The 13,713-nt window shown below is 38.3% G+C and overlaps 1 protein-coding gene across 2 annotated transcripts in view; it reads left to right on the top strand.

Moving 5' to 3' along the window:
• Window positions 1-13,713, top strand: part of PIK3R1 (phosphoinositide-3-kinase regulatory subunit 1) — a 56,647-nt gene that overhangs the window by 30,199 nt on the left and 12,735 nt on the right. Inside the window, exons 3-6 of one of the 2 annotated variants that reach the window (XM_026073752.1) lie at window positions 721-795; window positions 3,706-3,837; window positions 4,731-4,932; window positions 5,138-5,217. In XM_026073752.1, the coding sequence (XP_025929537.1) occupies window positions 721-795; window positions 3,706-3,837; window positions 4,731-4,932; window positions 5,138-5,217 (489 nt within the window). The remainder of the gene's footprint in view (window positions 1-720; window positions 796-3,705; window positions 3,838-4,730; window positions 4,933-5,137; window positions 5,218-13,713) is intronic. The other variant, XM_026073753.1, reaches the window with a different exon arrangement.

Below are 13,713 nucleotides of genomic sequence, written 5' to 3'. Positions count from 1 at the left end.
CCGTGAGGTTTGGGTCTCTAGATAGTCAAGGGCAACCTAAGAGTTAACTGTCCTGTAGGAGGGCCTGTCTGTCTCTGTTGACTAGGTAGGGTGCCAAAGGCTAGGCATGCTTGTTACTTACATGGCTCAGTTAAGTCCTCAAGCTAAGGAGGATGCGTCAGAACTTTTGTCATGTCCCTCCCCCATTCCTGTTGTGGTACGACTGAGGCTTCTCACCTCTTATACAGGAGAGGTGAAACATCTGCCTTTTCTACATTTCTCCATTGCCTTTTCTTATCCCATTTGAAGACAATTGTGATAGACTGACACTGTGAAATCCACTTAAAAGACCTGGTGTTTCCACCTGGCATGTAGAATGTAAAGAAAGATCTGGGTGCTCCCATATTACTCTTGTAAGCTGTTTTCTTCCCGGGATATGTTTATCTGTTTCCTGTTCTGGCCTTCTAAAGTCAGCCCATGGAGAGTTATAAAGAACATGTGGGTCTACCAGGATCTCTGATCCTTCTTGGCCAACAGTTTCTGTAGACCCAGCAGTTTGCATGTACGAAGAGGTATATTACTGCCCTAAAAGCAATCACATTCAATAGTGTAATATTTTGTAGGAGAATGGTGGTGGGAGAATGTTGCTAAATTATACTGTTTTTGAAGAAAACAGAAGTATGTTGTTTCATGGCAACAGTCACAGGAATATTAATGTATCCCATCGATTTTGTTCTGAAGGTCTGGAGTGTTCGACTTTGTATGGAACACAAGGCTCAAGCAACTCAGCAGAATTAAGACAAATTCTTGAATGTGGTAGGTACAGCTCTTCCTTAAAGCATTAGGTAGATTTTGTGGTCAGACTGATCATGTTTTCTCTGCTCCCCTTCTCAGCTTATATATGATCTGGTTCTGAATGATACAGTATAAAGCCCAATTTAAGGGAAAATTTTGCTAACTTTTAAACTTAATGTGAAAGGTATTTTTCGCTAGTACAGACTGTGTATTTTTTTCATGACTCCTTTGCCTGGTTCTTTTTCCAGGAATAATTATTTTAATCTTTTTTTTTTGTCATTTACTTGTTCAAGGACTAAAAATCTAGCTGTACAAAAGAAAAAGAAGTTGTTTTGTTGAGAAGCAAGATAAAGATGCACTATTCCTGTAAGGCTGCAGGTTAATATTTTGTAAATGAATGGACAGTTTGTGTAGGGACAGACATGCAGTTCTGTGCATGCATTTGTTTGTGCAGGTTTTCTGCTTCCTTTGGTCCAGTGACTGGAGAGGCGATAACTGAACACTCCCTCCCTAGCACAGAGATGATGGTGGAAGGGAATGAAAAAGAATGATGTTGCTGCAGCAGGCAGGGTTCTCTGGTTTTGGACAGTAAAATGCAGCTACACTACTACCACCACATACCTGTTCAACTTTTCTGATATATACTTCTGTTTCTTTTAGTATGCTTTTTTTTCTCCTTCATGCTGGAGTATAGTGGCATGACAGCACTCAGCTGCACTTGAGCAATCAGGAACTTTGCTGTTGTAGTGAGAGTGCTTGACCACACCTTTGCAAGCTGAGTTGGGGTGCGAGTGTGAGCTTCCGGTTGCATAAAAGAGCACAAAAATACAAGGGCTAGGAGATGAAACTGGTTACATGCAGTGTTGCCAAAGGGACAAAGCAAGCAAACTCAAACCGTGGATTCAGCACGCTTCCTATTTAGTAATTGCAAGTGTTAACAAAATGAACTAGAGATGATATTTTGAGCTGACTGTTCCTTCAAATCAAAAGAGCATCCTGTCCTCTCTGATTTTGGTGGGAGGGAAGAAGTGTCTGTGTGCAAGCAGGGAGAGGAGATATGCATGCAGTGCTAGCAAAGCATTATTTTTAGTATTGTATTTTTCAGTACAGATAAATCCAGATATTTCAAGGCACCAATGTGAATGTAACTTATCTGAATCCTTTGTTAAGTGTCTAACCTGAAGTGCACTTTTATGAAAAGTTCATCTATCTCATGAGATCAAGAATTTGTGGTTTGCATGTATTCTTATTTAAAATGCGATTATGTTTGAGAAAATGAAAATAGGACTTTACCCTTTAGTAACAGAGTATCTTTCTTTCTTCTTTTTGAGATAGGATCCCAATCTGCCAGGACAAAGCCAGTATAGTGGGTCTCCAAACAGATGGATATAGACAGCTCTGATCTCCTCTGCCCACTCTCTGAGTTAGCAGAGTGCAAGCCAGTTTTGTTCTCAAAGTTGAGCTGCATTAGTGTGCTGTTGTGCTTATGGTTAAAGTGCTCTGCATACTAATTGGATAACTGCCTATAAGCTTCAACGCAGTGCTATCTGGCTCCAAAATCAAAGCTGACTTGTATCTGGCCAGCTCGGCAGACACAAGAGTTCAGATCTGTTTATGACACCCAAGGAGTTGTGGAGCACCAGAAGTTTCTTCTTGCTAAAGCATTGATTATAATAATTTGCAATATACTTCAGAGAATGGTTCGATGCCAAGAGAACCAGAATTTAACTCAGTTTATGAAATAAAAGACATTCAGTGAGCCAGAGAACTAATGAAAGCTATTTCCTGTAAATTTGTGGTTGGATTCTCTGATGCCTAATTACTCTTGCAGCATTCATACCCATGTGGCAGTTTTTTAATTTCTGAGCCATTCATAATGTCCGTGTTGCTATGTGGATTTTTTGGTGTCTAATAAGGATTGAGTTCACACTGCAAGCTTTTTGTTGGGGAAAGCAGGAAGGAGGAGGAGGAGCAGCACTAAGTGCCTTACTGTCCTCACTTGGCTGCCTTTTTTCACAGTCCTTGTAGACACACCATATATCTGAGTCCTCAAATATCTGAGTCCTCTGTTGAGTATGGTTCAAAATGGCCAAACAGGTTCAAGAGTTACTTTACAGGGGACTTGACTAGCCTAAAAAGTCAGTCAGCATTAATAACTCTAAATTCCTGTACCAAACATGGATCGTTCTGTAATCATTTGGGTCTTTTCTGGACCAGTTTCATGTTTAAGAGGAAACCCAATCTTACTTGCACTAAGCAAGCATTTCTGAATTTGCCTATTTTTATTGTTGCTGCTGATATTCAGCTAGTCCTGTATGTGACACTCTTAAACCTTAGCTTGAGTCGTAACTATGCTGGAAGGACACCAGGTTTTACAAGAGAAATCCTAACTGCTGCATAAAACACCACACACCCAATTCTGCAAGTGCATATTTGTTTCCACTTACTGACATAAATATTTACAGACTTGGGGCCTCAAGTTGTTAATGTAGCTTCTAATCATAATAGAAGTAGCTACTAGTAGAAGAGCTGCATTTGACCAAACCCTTGATTAATGCTTCTTACACAAAATATTTACAGGTAAAACACAGACTTTTTAAAAATATTCTGATGTTCCATAACATTGCCAACATACAGCAAGTCACTACCATTATTATGAGTCTTAGTTCAGCCCTGCAAAGCATATGACTGGAGGCCACATGTGGCTCTGGAAGACATTTGGTCCATCAGATGACAAGAGAGCCTGTTCGTTGTGTTGAGCACTGTATATTCTTGATCTCAAAGATTTGTCCAAGAGTATTTCTTACGAGTTCTTCCCTGTAAACCAGATATAGGTTAGCAGATTTGACTTGGTATAAAGTGCTAATATCATGAGCCTATATGTTTTTCCAGTTTCTAATATCTGAAAAATATGTTGCTCTTTCCCTTTAGATGCCTCTTCGTTGGATTTAGAGACATTTGATGTGCACACTTTATCAGACGCTCTCAAGAGGTATCTCCTGGACCTGCCAAATCCCATCATTCCAGCAGCTGTTTACAGTGACATGATCTCTGCAGCTCAAGGTACGAATATCAAATATTTCAAACCTCAAACAAAAAAGCTTTTATTAGAATTCTGAGTATCCAGTGATTCAGCTGCTGCTTTGTCTCCCACAAAATATGTGGAAGATTCTGCACACCCTGGTAGAATCGCAGAAGAAATATATACATTCACTGATTTTAATGCAAGTTGCTTCAGTTCAGATCTAGAGATGTATTATTTACTTCTCTGTTTATGCAAACATCATGGAAAATATAAGGGTTAACACAGTTCTCTGCCTTTTAAAAAGCAGAATGGCTATAGAAGAAACGGGGAGAAAAAATCAAGGACTTATCTGTATGMAGAAAGCTAATTTTTAACTTTTTATCAGTGCTGACAAAGTAAATGTATTAGAGGTCATGATGTTCTACAGTACGTTGGGAGTTACAGATTATGAAGTGACAAATACATGCATATAAGATTCATCATCTACACAGTGGTCATTTCAAACAAGCTTACAGGCTTTCAGCACGTGGGCCAAGTATTCTGTTGAGTGTCTCAGGACAAGATATTGTTACTGGTAACCTTCAAAGTTAGAGCAGCACCTGTGAGACTTATCTAATGCATCTCAGAATTACCCAATCATGTGTGACGCTAAACACAAGACAGACTTCTACCAGTACACTCTGAACACTTTGTGGTTTTTACCAAAATGCATATCTGTTTCCATTTGACTTTTAAATACTTGTTCTTTACTTTTCCCTGAGCATTTCACTTTTTTCAGAAGAAGAAACAAGTCTTACAGCAGTAATGAAGGACAGAATTTATATTTTTTTTCTGTAAAATTGATGCTTCCAAAGGAGTTATATACAGTTTCATTTTACTGGTTGAATGTTCCTGTACTGATATCAAGAGCTTTTTATCTGTTTGCTTGCAGAAGTGCAGAGCTCAGAGGAATATGCTCAGTTGCTGAAGAAACTCATCAGATCTCCAAATATACCTCCCCAGTATTGGCTCACACTCCAATATTTGCTCAAACATTTCCTCAGACTTTGTCAAGCCTCCAGCAAAGATCTCTTGAATGCAAGGTCTCTAGCTGAAATTTTCAGCCCTCTGCTTTTCAAATTCCAGATAGCAAGGTATGTGGGACATCTTTATTATATACTATATTGTAAACACAGGTTAGCTACATACAAAGTAAGTTGAATAAATTACTTCTCTGACCTTATTTTTGCTGTGCTTTCTGGAGGGCATTATTATAAGTTTTTGCAATGCTTTTCGAGTAATACTAATGTTAACTTTTGTACTTTTTCTGGTTCTTATTGTCTAATCTATCTCTTGCAGCTCTGATAATACTGAACACCACATAAAAATCTTAGAGGTTTTAATCACAAGTGAATGGAATGAGAGACAGCCTGTACCAGGTAAAAATTGTTTGTACTTTAAAAAGTTATATACTCTTGTTTTCTTAAATATTAAAATTCAACATAAGGATGCTAAATGCTCTATTTTTTTTTAATTAAATTAACTTAATGCAGAACTACATAATTATAGAACTCTGTAGAAGTGGTTTATATGTGTGCAGCATTTGTTTTATAAGAAATTTTGCAGTAAAATCATTTCAGAATCAATAGTTTGTTTAGCCTTAAGACTTCTGTTGCTTTTCATTAAGTATTGAATAGGAATTTGTGAACTTTTAATATCTGCAAACCAATAGAATATATATCATTACGTGTGTAGGAGGGGGCAAATTCTGAAGATCTTACTTATCTCTCACTCTGTAGCCCCAGTCAGATTTTCTTGAAAATACTATACCCCACACAGATCATCTGAATAAATTAGGGTTTGACCCTTTGTTTACTTATGCATATTTTTTAATCCAGAGTCTTGAGAGCTTTATTTGTCAATATCAATAAATGGTACAGAAAATATTAACACCCTATTCAGGAAAATTAGATGACACTTTTTGTGACTCTGTGAGTGTGCATTTAGTTTAGTCAACAAACAGTAAGACCCACCTCTAATTTATGCAAAAACCCCTGTTTTTAAATCAAATATTTGGTATGAGCAAAGCAGAATTGCCAACTGTGTGCAAAGGAAATTGTTAATGCAGGAGACTTTAGGTGGTAGCTTGAAGTAATCCTTTTTACAGCTTTATAACAAAGAATATCCTAACAAAGGATAGGGCCTGGTGAACCGAACATTAGGCATGTTGTAGCTCTCCCACCTCTCTATTAAAAGTATAAGGTAAAGTTCATGTCAGTAGGATTTGCAGGGCCATTTAAGATTTGAAGAGCTAGAGCACAGCAGCAGAAAAACAGCAGCAGAAGAATGCGTTACTTCTCTTATTTTAAGTAGGCACACTGTATAATTCCCTTCATAAACTAATGAAGATCCATTTTAAATGGCTATGGTTTTTGCTTCTACTACTTTGGAAGGTCTAACCTCACAGGCTATAGTAATTAGGAACCTTTTCCCAATAATTAGCATACATTTACTCTCAGCTAGTTTATACCAATTTTTTTTTGTTCAGTTTTCTCCAAACAGTTAAAGCAGGCATTCCAGTACCACTGTATATTTTGTCTTCCTAATGTTTCATGAAAACCAAGAGAGTCCGAACTTTTAATGCCTGCTTGTCTTATTTTACTAACAGTCAGCAAATAACTGCTTATTGTTAAAGAATGATTTTGTCCTTGCCACATGTTATAAGCCTTAAAAAAGCAAAATACATTACCGAATCCTCTAATATTCTAAAGACTTTAATAGTAGCACTTTCTGAGATGATATGTTTAAAAACTCTTTTGGATATGTAAGTTTGCATGGCTTGAGGCAGTGGTAGAGTGAGCAGATACAGAGGTYGGATCAAGAAGTGAGAATTTCTCAAGCTGAGCTTAAGAGATCAGTTAGTTGCATTTAGTTGTGAGTTGCTTCATACTAGTAAAATATATAAGTGAAAGGTGTTGATGTCAGAACCGCCAATGAGGGCAAGGAGGCTAGTCATCCTGAGAGTACCTTTATATCTGTTTCACTAGAGCCCTTGAAATGCAGCTATATCCATCAAACTTATGAATTAATTAATATTTTGTAACGCAGTTGGTTGTTCTGAGGGTCCTTCTGGGATTTTTCATGTGATCCATTACAAAAAAAGAACTCCTTCCCTGTGTATTTCAGGGTCCATTCTGGACAAGAGAATGTGTTTTAGTAGAGCGTTTGCACATTTATTAATATGCCAAAAAAAATTAGATGCAGACTTTCAAACTTTATAGCCTGTAGTTAACTAGCTTCTGCTCTAAGGCCTGTAGAGCACTTGAATAGTTTTCAGAAGTTGAGTATCTACAGAATCTTAAATGATTCTTTACAGGATTGGGAAACAAATCTGTTTTTCAGCTCCAAAATCAGTCATGTGATTGTCTTAAGTGCTGAGTTTTTACAGTTCTCATAGAAGACTAAGAGACATATTTTTCAAAATTATCAGCTCCAAGATTATTGTGTACAGTGGCTTGACCTTCCATCAAAAATGTTTTGAGACATTATAATAAAGGAAGAATCCTAGAAAAGATAACTTATTTCTTATGTAAGTGTTCTGAATGGAGAATGCAGACCTATCATAGAATTGTTCATAACTTAAGAGCTTTTAAACAGAAAGACTCTTACTTGTTGAAAATAATTTAATGACAACTAAGTGAGAACAGGTAAGCCAGTGTTGCCAGGTTTCTTTTCTTCTGATTCTTTTCTCATCACATTACCCAATAATCATCCTTCTTGCTTCCAAACAATAGAAAGCATGCAAATAGGACCATCATCTCAAGCTGGACATTTTATGGCTACAGTGATGCTATACACTCCATAGTGCAAAACCAGGAGTTATTGTTAGGCCCTTACTTGATTTTTTTGTTGCACAACAACTCTGGACTGATTTTTTCCTTGTCACAGTGTTCAGTGGGAAACTATGCATTTTTATGTGTGAATCAGAATAGAGCCTAATCCTGCACAAGAAGTTAAAGTACTAAGTTAAAGTCTGTAGTATGTAAAGACAAAATAATGTTGCAAGAGAACTAGGATTATGAAAATGGTTGATGTTCTGAATAATTGGTAATGAGATCCATTTTCTGATTCCCGTCTATGTAGCTAATCAGCCAAAGACCCAATGGATGATTAGGCTTAGTGGACAAACTGAATGATTTAGCATCCCATTTTAACATTCCAACTTGATGAACAGCCACAGAAACATAAAAGAGTAATGCTGATTTTATAGTCAGAAACAAAGTGTGTGTCTCCAAATATGCCATTTGAAACAGTAGTATTAGAAAAGTCTTAATTATAACAGATTATACCTAACAGCATTGGTTATATCTAACAGAATCTCACAGAACAGATTAAAGGTATGATGGTGTGTGTGCTTTTAGAGGTATACATTGAAAAATGGACTATGAGTTCTTTTTAGGCATACAGGGCTGGAAGCTTTTTCAGTTCATTTTTGACGATCATGAAGCAGCAGCAGGTCCCAGAGCCGTGTGTGGGACTATTTGGGGCATGGCCCACCAGCCAGCGAGCACCCAGGGCCCCTGCCAGGCGGCTGTTGTATGAGTCCAGTGCTAGCTCATGGCCAGCTGGCAGGTCACAGAGGGAGAAGTGGGGAGATGGGAGTTTCGGGGTGGTTTGGGGGAAGAATGCAGGGAAATCGGGGTCCTCTTGGCGGAGTGTTGAGGAGTGCGGAGCAGCGCATGGGTATGCAAGGTGAAGGTGTGGGTTATTGCAGGGAGGCAGAGAAGGAGGGGGGAAGTGGTGGGTCTGGTGTGGGACAGCAGTGGCAACGTGAAGCCCCTGGGTTGGTGGGAAGGGAGGGATGTGGGGACCAAGAGGAGCTCCTGCAGCCTCTGAGGCCACTTCCCATCCCGTGGTGGCAAACTGAAGCCTCAATGGCCTGCACACTAACTCAGGCTGTCCACATTCTAGGCTGTCCATCACAGCTTATTCCTCTTTTCCAGACCTGTAAGTAACATTGTAAATAACATTGTAAATAATGGCTCCATCTGTAAAATACCACAGGTTTTAAGCATGAAGAGGTAGGATTACTACTCACAGGATCCTAGCTAGAATAAAAGAAGTCATGATCCTGCCTTATACTTAACTGGTCACTTGGTGGTGGTTTGGGTGAGAGTCCTAGCAGTACAGCCAAAATACAGATGCTTTGCTTTTAGCTGAACATAATATAGCAAGCCTGATAGAATAATAACCAGAGCAGGGGATGTAAAGGCCAGTCCTGTTCCTCCTGAAATCTGCCCAAAAGCTCCCCTTGACTGCACTGGTCCGGATCAGCCACGGTCCTGGCTTGCAGTGTCTTGGGAGCGCAACAGAATATGTAAGAATGCTGTCCCTTATCAGGACTTTTTTGCACAATTTCATAAGTCTGGCTGGATCGTCAGCCAGTGCTAAGAGTATTTTGGCATGTGCAGAGAACAGTCTGTCAAGGAAGAATTGATTTTTTACGGTGTATTGCGTGTCTGCTCCTCACCCGGCAGAGGGCCCCCCTTCTAAGCTAATAAAAATCATGCGCTTTATACCTGATTTAACAGGGAGCAAAATACATTGTTAATAATCTCCAGCACTAGCAATACTGAATTCTTGGTTTAGATTTTGGTAATAGTGTATACCTTATGTTTCTCAATACCTAATTAAAAGTACTTGGTGAAACTGAAGTAACATGTATGGCATTGCTAGAATTTTTTACAGATTAATATTATAAATGTGTGTGAGTATATGTGTATGTATGTACATATACCTATACATATACGTGCACACACACATGCAAACCTCTCCATCCTGATCAGTTCCTTGTCCTGCTTCATGCATCATTTTTAGAAAAATATTCCTTTATAGATCAGAAGGATGCTCTGAATATGACACAAAAAAGTAGTTGGCCCCTGAGTTTCTGCAAATACAAATCTGTAGATTCGATGAGCACCACTCAAGGTGGTGAATTCTTAAATTTAAATAAAAGTTAAGATGCGACAATTGCGTGAAAATGCAGGTGTGTGCAAGTCAGTACCTTTTTTTGACCAGACATGTGATCCAACCCATTTTTGCACAAGGCATTGAAATAAAAAAAAAAAAAAAAAAGCTCAGACTTAGGAATACCCTCAGTAGTTTCAAAAGCTTGACTTTTATATCTGCCTAGGTACCAGTGCTTTTTAAAATAATAAACAATTAAGTGAACCAGAGTTTCTTTGTCATCATTAGCTGATTTCCTTTCAGAATACACTTCTATACTGTGGTCCTATAAACCAAAAAGCGTTATCACCCCTTTCTGTAATTTTGAACAGTAAATAAGAGGCATATCAGTTACTATCAAAAGTTGGATTTTTCTCTTCTCCTGTGTACTGTCATTACTTCAGAAACACAGATTATGATCTCTATTTGAAGTAGGCTGTACTTTTATGACTATGGTGCTTTAAATTATATATAGAACTGACAATTGTTTTAGTAGGCAAAGGTCAAAACTAGAAGAGCAAAGAATTGTTATAGGTGAAACTATTTAATCAGCTATAAAACACTGAAAATATACTGCAGATATTTCAGATTTCGTTGTAAGGCACAAGTGGGTTTTGGTAGGTTTGATATTTTGTAGCACAGGACGATTTTGCTAAGTGGAGGGTTTGAGGAGGGAGGTGAAAACTTTGCAATACCATTTCAGTAACATAAGGGAGCCACAGCTGATCTCCAGGAAGACAGCTACTAGAGGTTCTCACTGCTTCCAAGAAGAAGTCAGAGGAAAATATTAATCCCATTCCTGCCTTTCTCTCAAAGGAACCCTTTGGTCTGCCTCTCCTTTCACTTTTGATTTTTTCCATGTAAAAGTATAGCTGGTAAGGAAGTTAGCTGGTGTAGGCAGAGGGGAACAGGCTCTTCAGTTGCCGCTCCATTTCTTCAGCCAGTGTGATACTCCACCAAACACTACAGCAAGGGAAATACATATGACCTAAAGTGCTCCCTCTCTGTACAGTCCCCTTTCCCACCTGCCTGACCAAGAAATGAAAAGAACAACCCAGAGGTCCTTGAAAACACCATGGATATGGACAGGTGTTTTTTCTAGTGTTTTGTTTTCAGTTTATCTGAAATGGATGAAATGCCTCACCAGTTCGTTCTAAGGGTCTTCAAGCAACACGTGTGTTTGTGATCTTGCACAAGTGTGTAGGAGGTGTGCTTGCAAGCAAGCAGCCTTGCACGGGGTTGTTCTGAGAGGTACAGCTCTTTTCAAGGAAGATTTTGATTCTATTTTTTTTCTGAACTAAGTTAGCCACTTCCTGTATTTGGCTGTTCATAGTGCTTTTCTTGACTTTAATACTGCACTCAGCAGCCAGTTACAGAGTCTATTTTAAGACCTCTCACAATGGTCTTCTCATTTACTTGGCTGCAATGAGAAAGTTCATCCTGCATTGGTCACTTGTTCACTGATTGACAACTTTTCCTTTGAATCTGGCTCCCCTCCCCCGCCTGAAATCCCTGGCTCAGCAAATATTTGAACCTGCCCAAGTTAATCATGAAACTGAGATCATTATCTGAGAGAGACGTGCAAGCTACTGAGGGTGGTTTCTTTTTTTTCTTCTTTTTTTTTTTTTTTTAACAGTACTAAAGTCAGGTTCACTTTTTAATGATGAACCAGAGTAAGTGGATACCTTCTGCACAGCACAGAGCTTTATGCAGTTAAGAACAGAGAGAAGGCTTGGATTTTCTGACTGCATGTTACAGCTTTTTTTAGTGATTTTTATGAAGAATTGAATGGAAAGCATAGACTTTTCTTTCAGAATTATTTTTTGCTTAGTTGCTTCAGAGAAACTTCCTAATAAAAAGAGTTTTTTCTCTTTTAGAAAGATTTCTATAAGAGAAAACCACTTATTTTTTCAGATTTTTGGATTGTATTTTCAGGCTGTATTACAAGGGCGAGCAGTTGTGATGCATAATTTACAAAGTAAGTGATTTTGAATTTCTGTGTGCTTTCTTCATCACCTTGTGGAAGTACTTTACTGTAACCKATTACCAGGTAGAGATTTCATGGTCTTAAGATATGTGAATGAAAGTCAAGTGCCCCAGTACCTCTCCAAGTTATGCAGAGGCAATGGAAAATCACCTGTCTGTCTCCTGCCTTTTCCTGCCTGCAAGCTGGGTTGGTTTGAGCTGAGCAGTAACCTGATTATACAGGTGTGGGCAGTCCAGAATTGGGCCACCAGTGAAACCCTGGAGACTTATTTTTTCCTGAAAGCCTTTATTCAATGGAATAAAAAATCTTAGTGATCCCCTCTTAAACTTAAATGCAGCAATATAGTCTTTTTCAGAAATCTTTTATAACCTAATTTAAATAATTACCTTGGCAACTCAAGTGTTTGGGTAGCAGGTGGGCTAAACCTTCAAGTTCAGTGTTTGGACTTGTGTCTGGGATGATCTTAAGTATCTTATTACACTTTGGAAATGGAAGGAATCTTTGGAACATGTCTACCTAAACAGGGAGGGGGAAATGAATTTAAGCTTAACATATAAGCAAACTAGCATGTATTTTTTTGGCGCTCTTGGTACTCCAGTCATGTTCTTACATGTTAATGCTTGTCTAAAGCAGGTGAGCTAGTGAGGGACGCAGAGGGAGGGTAGATATGTGTGAAATATTTGGGAAGGATATGAATTGTGTTAATTTTTAATGAGTATTTGTGAGAGAGCACATTTCGGCTGCCCCAGGATTTCTTATGATATAGGCACTGGCAGTTGCTACAGTTACTTTTTGTTGTGGTTATTTTTGGTATCTGGTTTTCTGCCCCCATAGATTATAGTGAATATAAAGGATTCAGATTGCTCTATATAGCATTCTGCTCTGGAATTAGCAGTATATTCTGCACATGTTCCTTCCAAGAGGTCTGAGAGTTACAGTCAGTGATGGGGGGGAGTTAAGAAGGAATATTTCTAAATAGTAGGAGGATACTGATGACATAAAGTCAAGTTAGGAAGAAGACACTGACAAGGACTCTTGCTTTTAAAAACAATTAACATGATAAATATCTCAATGAGAACAGGGTAGAGAAACAGTGTGAAAAGGCAGACTAAATCTTGTTGTATCCTGACAGACTGGCTTTTTATGTTCTGCAAAATTATTGTTCAAGATCCTTCTCAGCTCTGACTTTATTCCATGGTTTAGGAAAGTCTCAGTGACATCCTAAATGCAAGATTACAATATTTGATTTTTAGATTTCAAAATTAGTTAATCCAGATGATTAGTATTGTATTGCATTACAAAATGATACAGATAAAAAAAGACATCTCTGTAGTAAGTACATTTCATATAATAATAGCAAATGTGTCAGACCTTTGTGTCCATAAAACTACAGAAATTTGTAAAGTTTAAAAATATAATTAATATTTTATTATGTGGATATATATATGCATATATGTGTATGTATATGTATAATAGATATACACACACACACGTGGAGTCATGCTCTAATTCCCTTTCCCGTCTTTGTATACGTACAGCATGTACACATGCTTATTAAAGCTTTTTGAATGGTAAACTTCATGCATCTGAGTAGGATAATGAAACTGAGAAGTGACCTACCTATCTATAAACGGAGCTCCACTGCGTGTGCGTGTGCATGTGTTGTGTGCGCGTGTGTGTGAAAGCTACGTGCTGCAGCATATCAGCCTTTTGTCATCCTGCCAGCATTGGACTGTACCAAGCAGCAAAGAGTCAGGCAAATGAAACGGAGATGTGCATGAGGGGAGCCCACTCCGGCTTTCTGTTTGTAATACCAGCTTTATGTTGCCATTCTGCTAAATGCAGATTCTTTCTGAAACTGAAATTGTTTTAAGATTAATGTAGAACGAAATGATGAAACAGGAGTGGTCTGGTGACATTATTTTGACATGATTGGCTGAGG

The sequence above is a fragment of the Apteryx rowi genome, unplaced genomic scaffold (genome assembly GCF_003343035.1).
Source record: "Apteryx rowi isolate R43461 unplaced genomic scaffold, aptRow1 scaffold_377, whole genome shotgun sequence".
Taxonomy (NCBI): Eukaryota; Metazoa; Chordata; class Aves; order Apterygiformes; family Apterygidae; genus Apteryx; species Apteryx rowi.
Note: the sequence above shows the minus strand (reverse complement) of the source record. Positions and strands in the feature narration are given on the sequence as shown.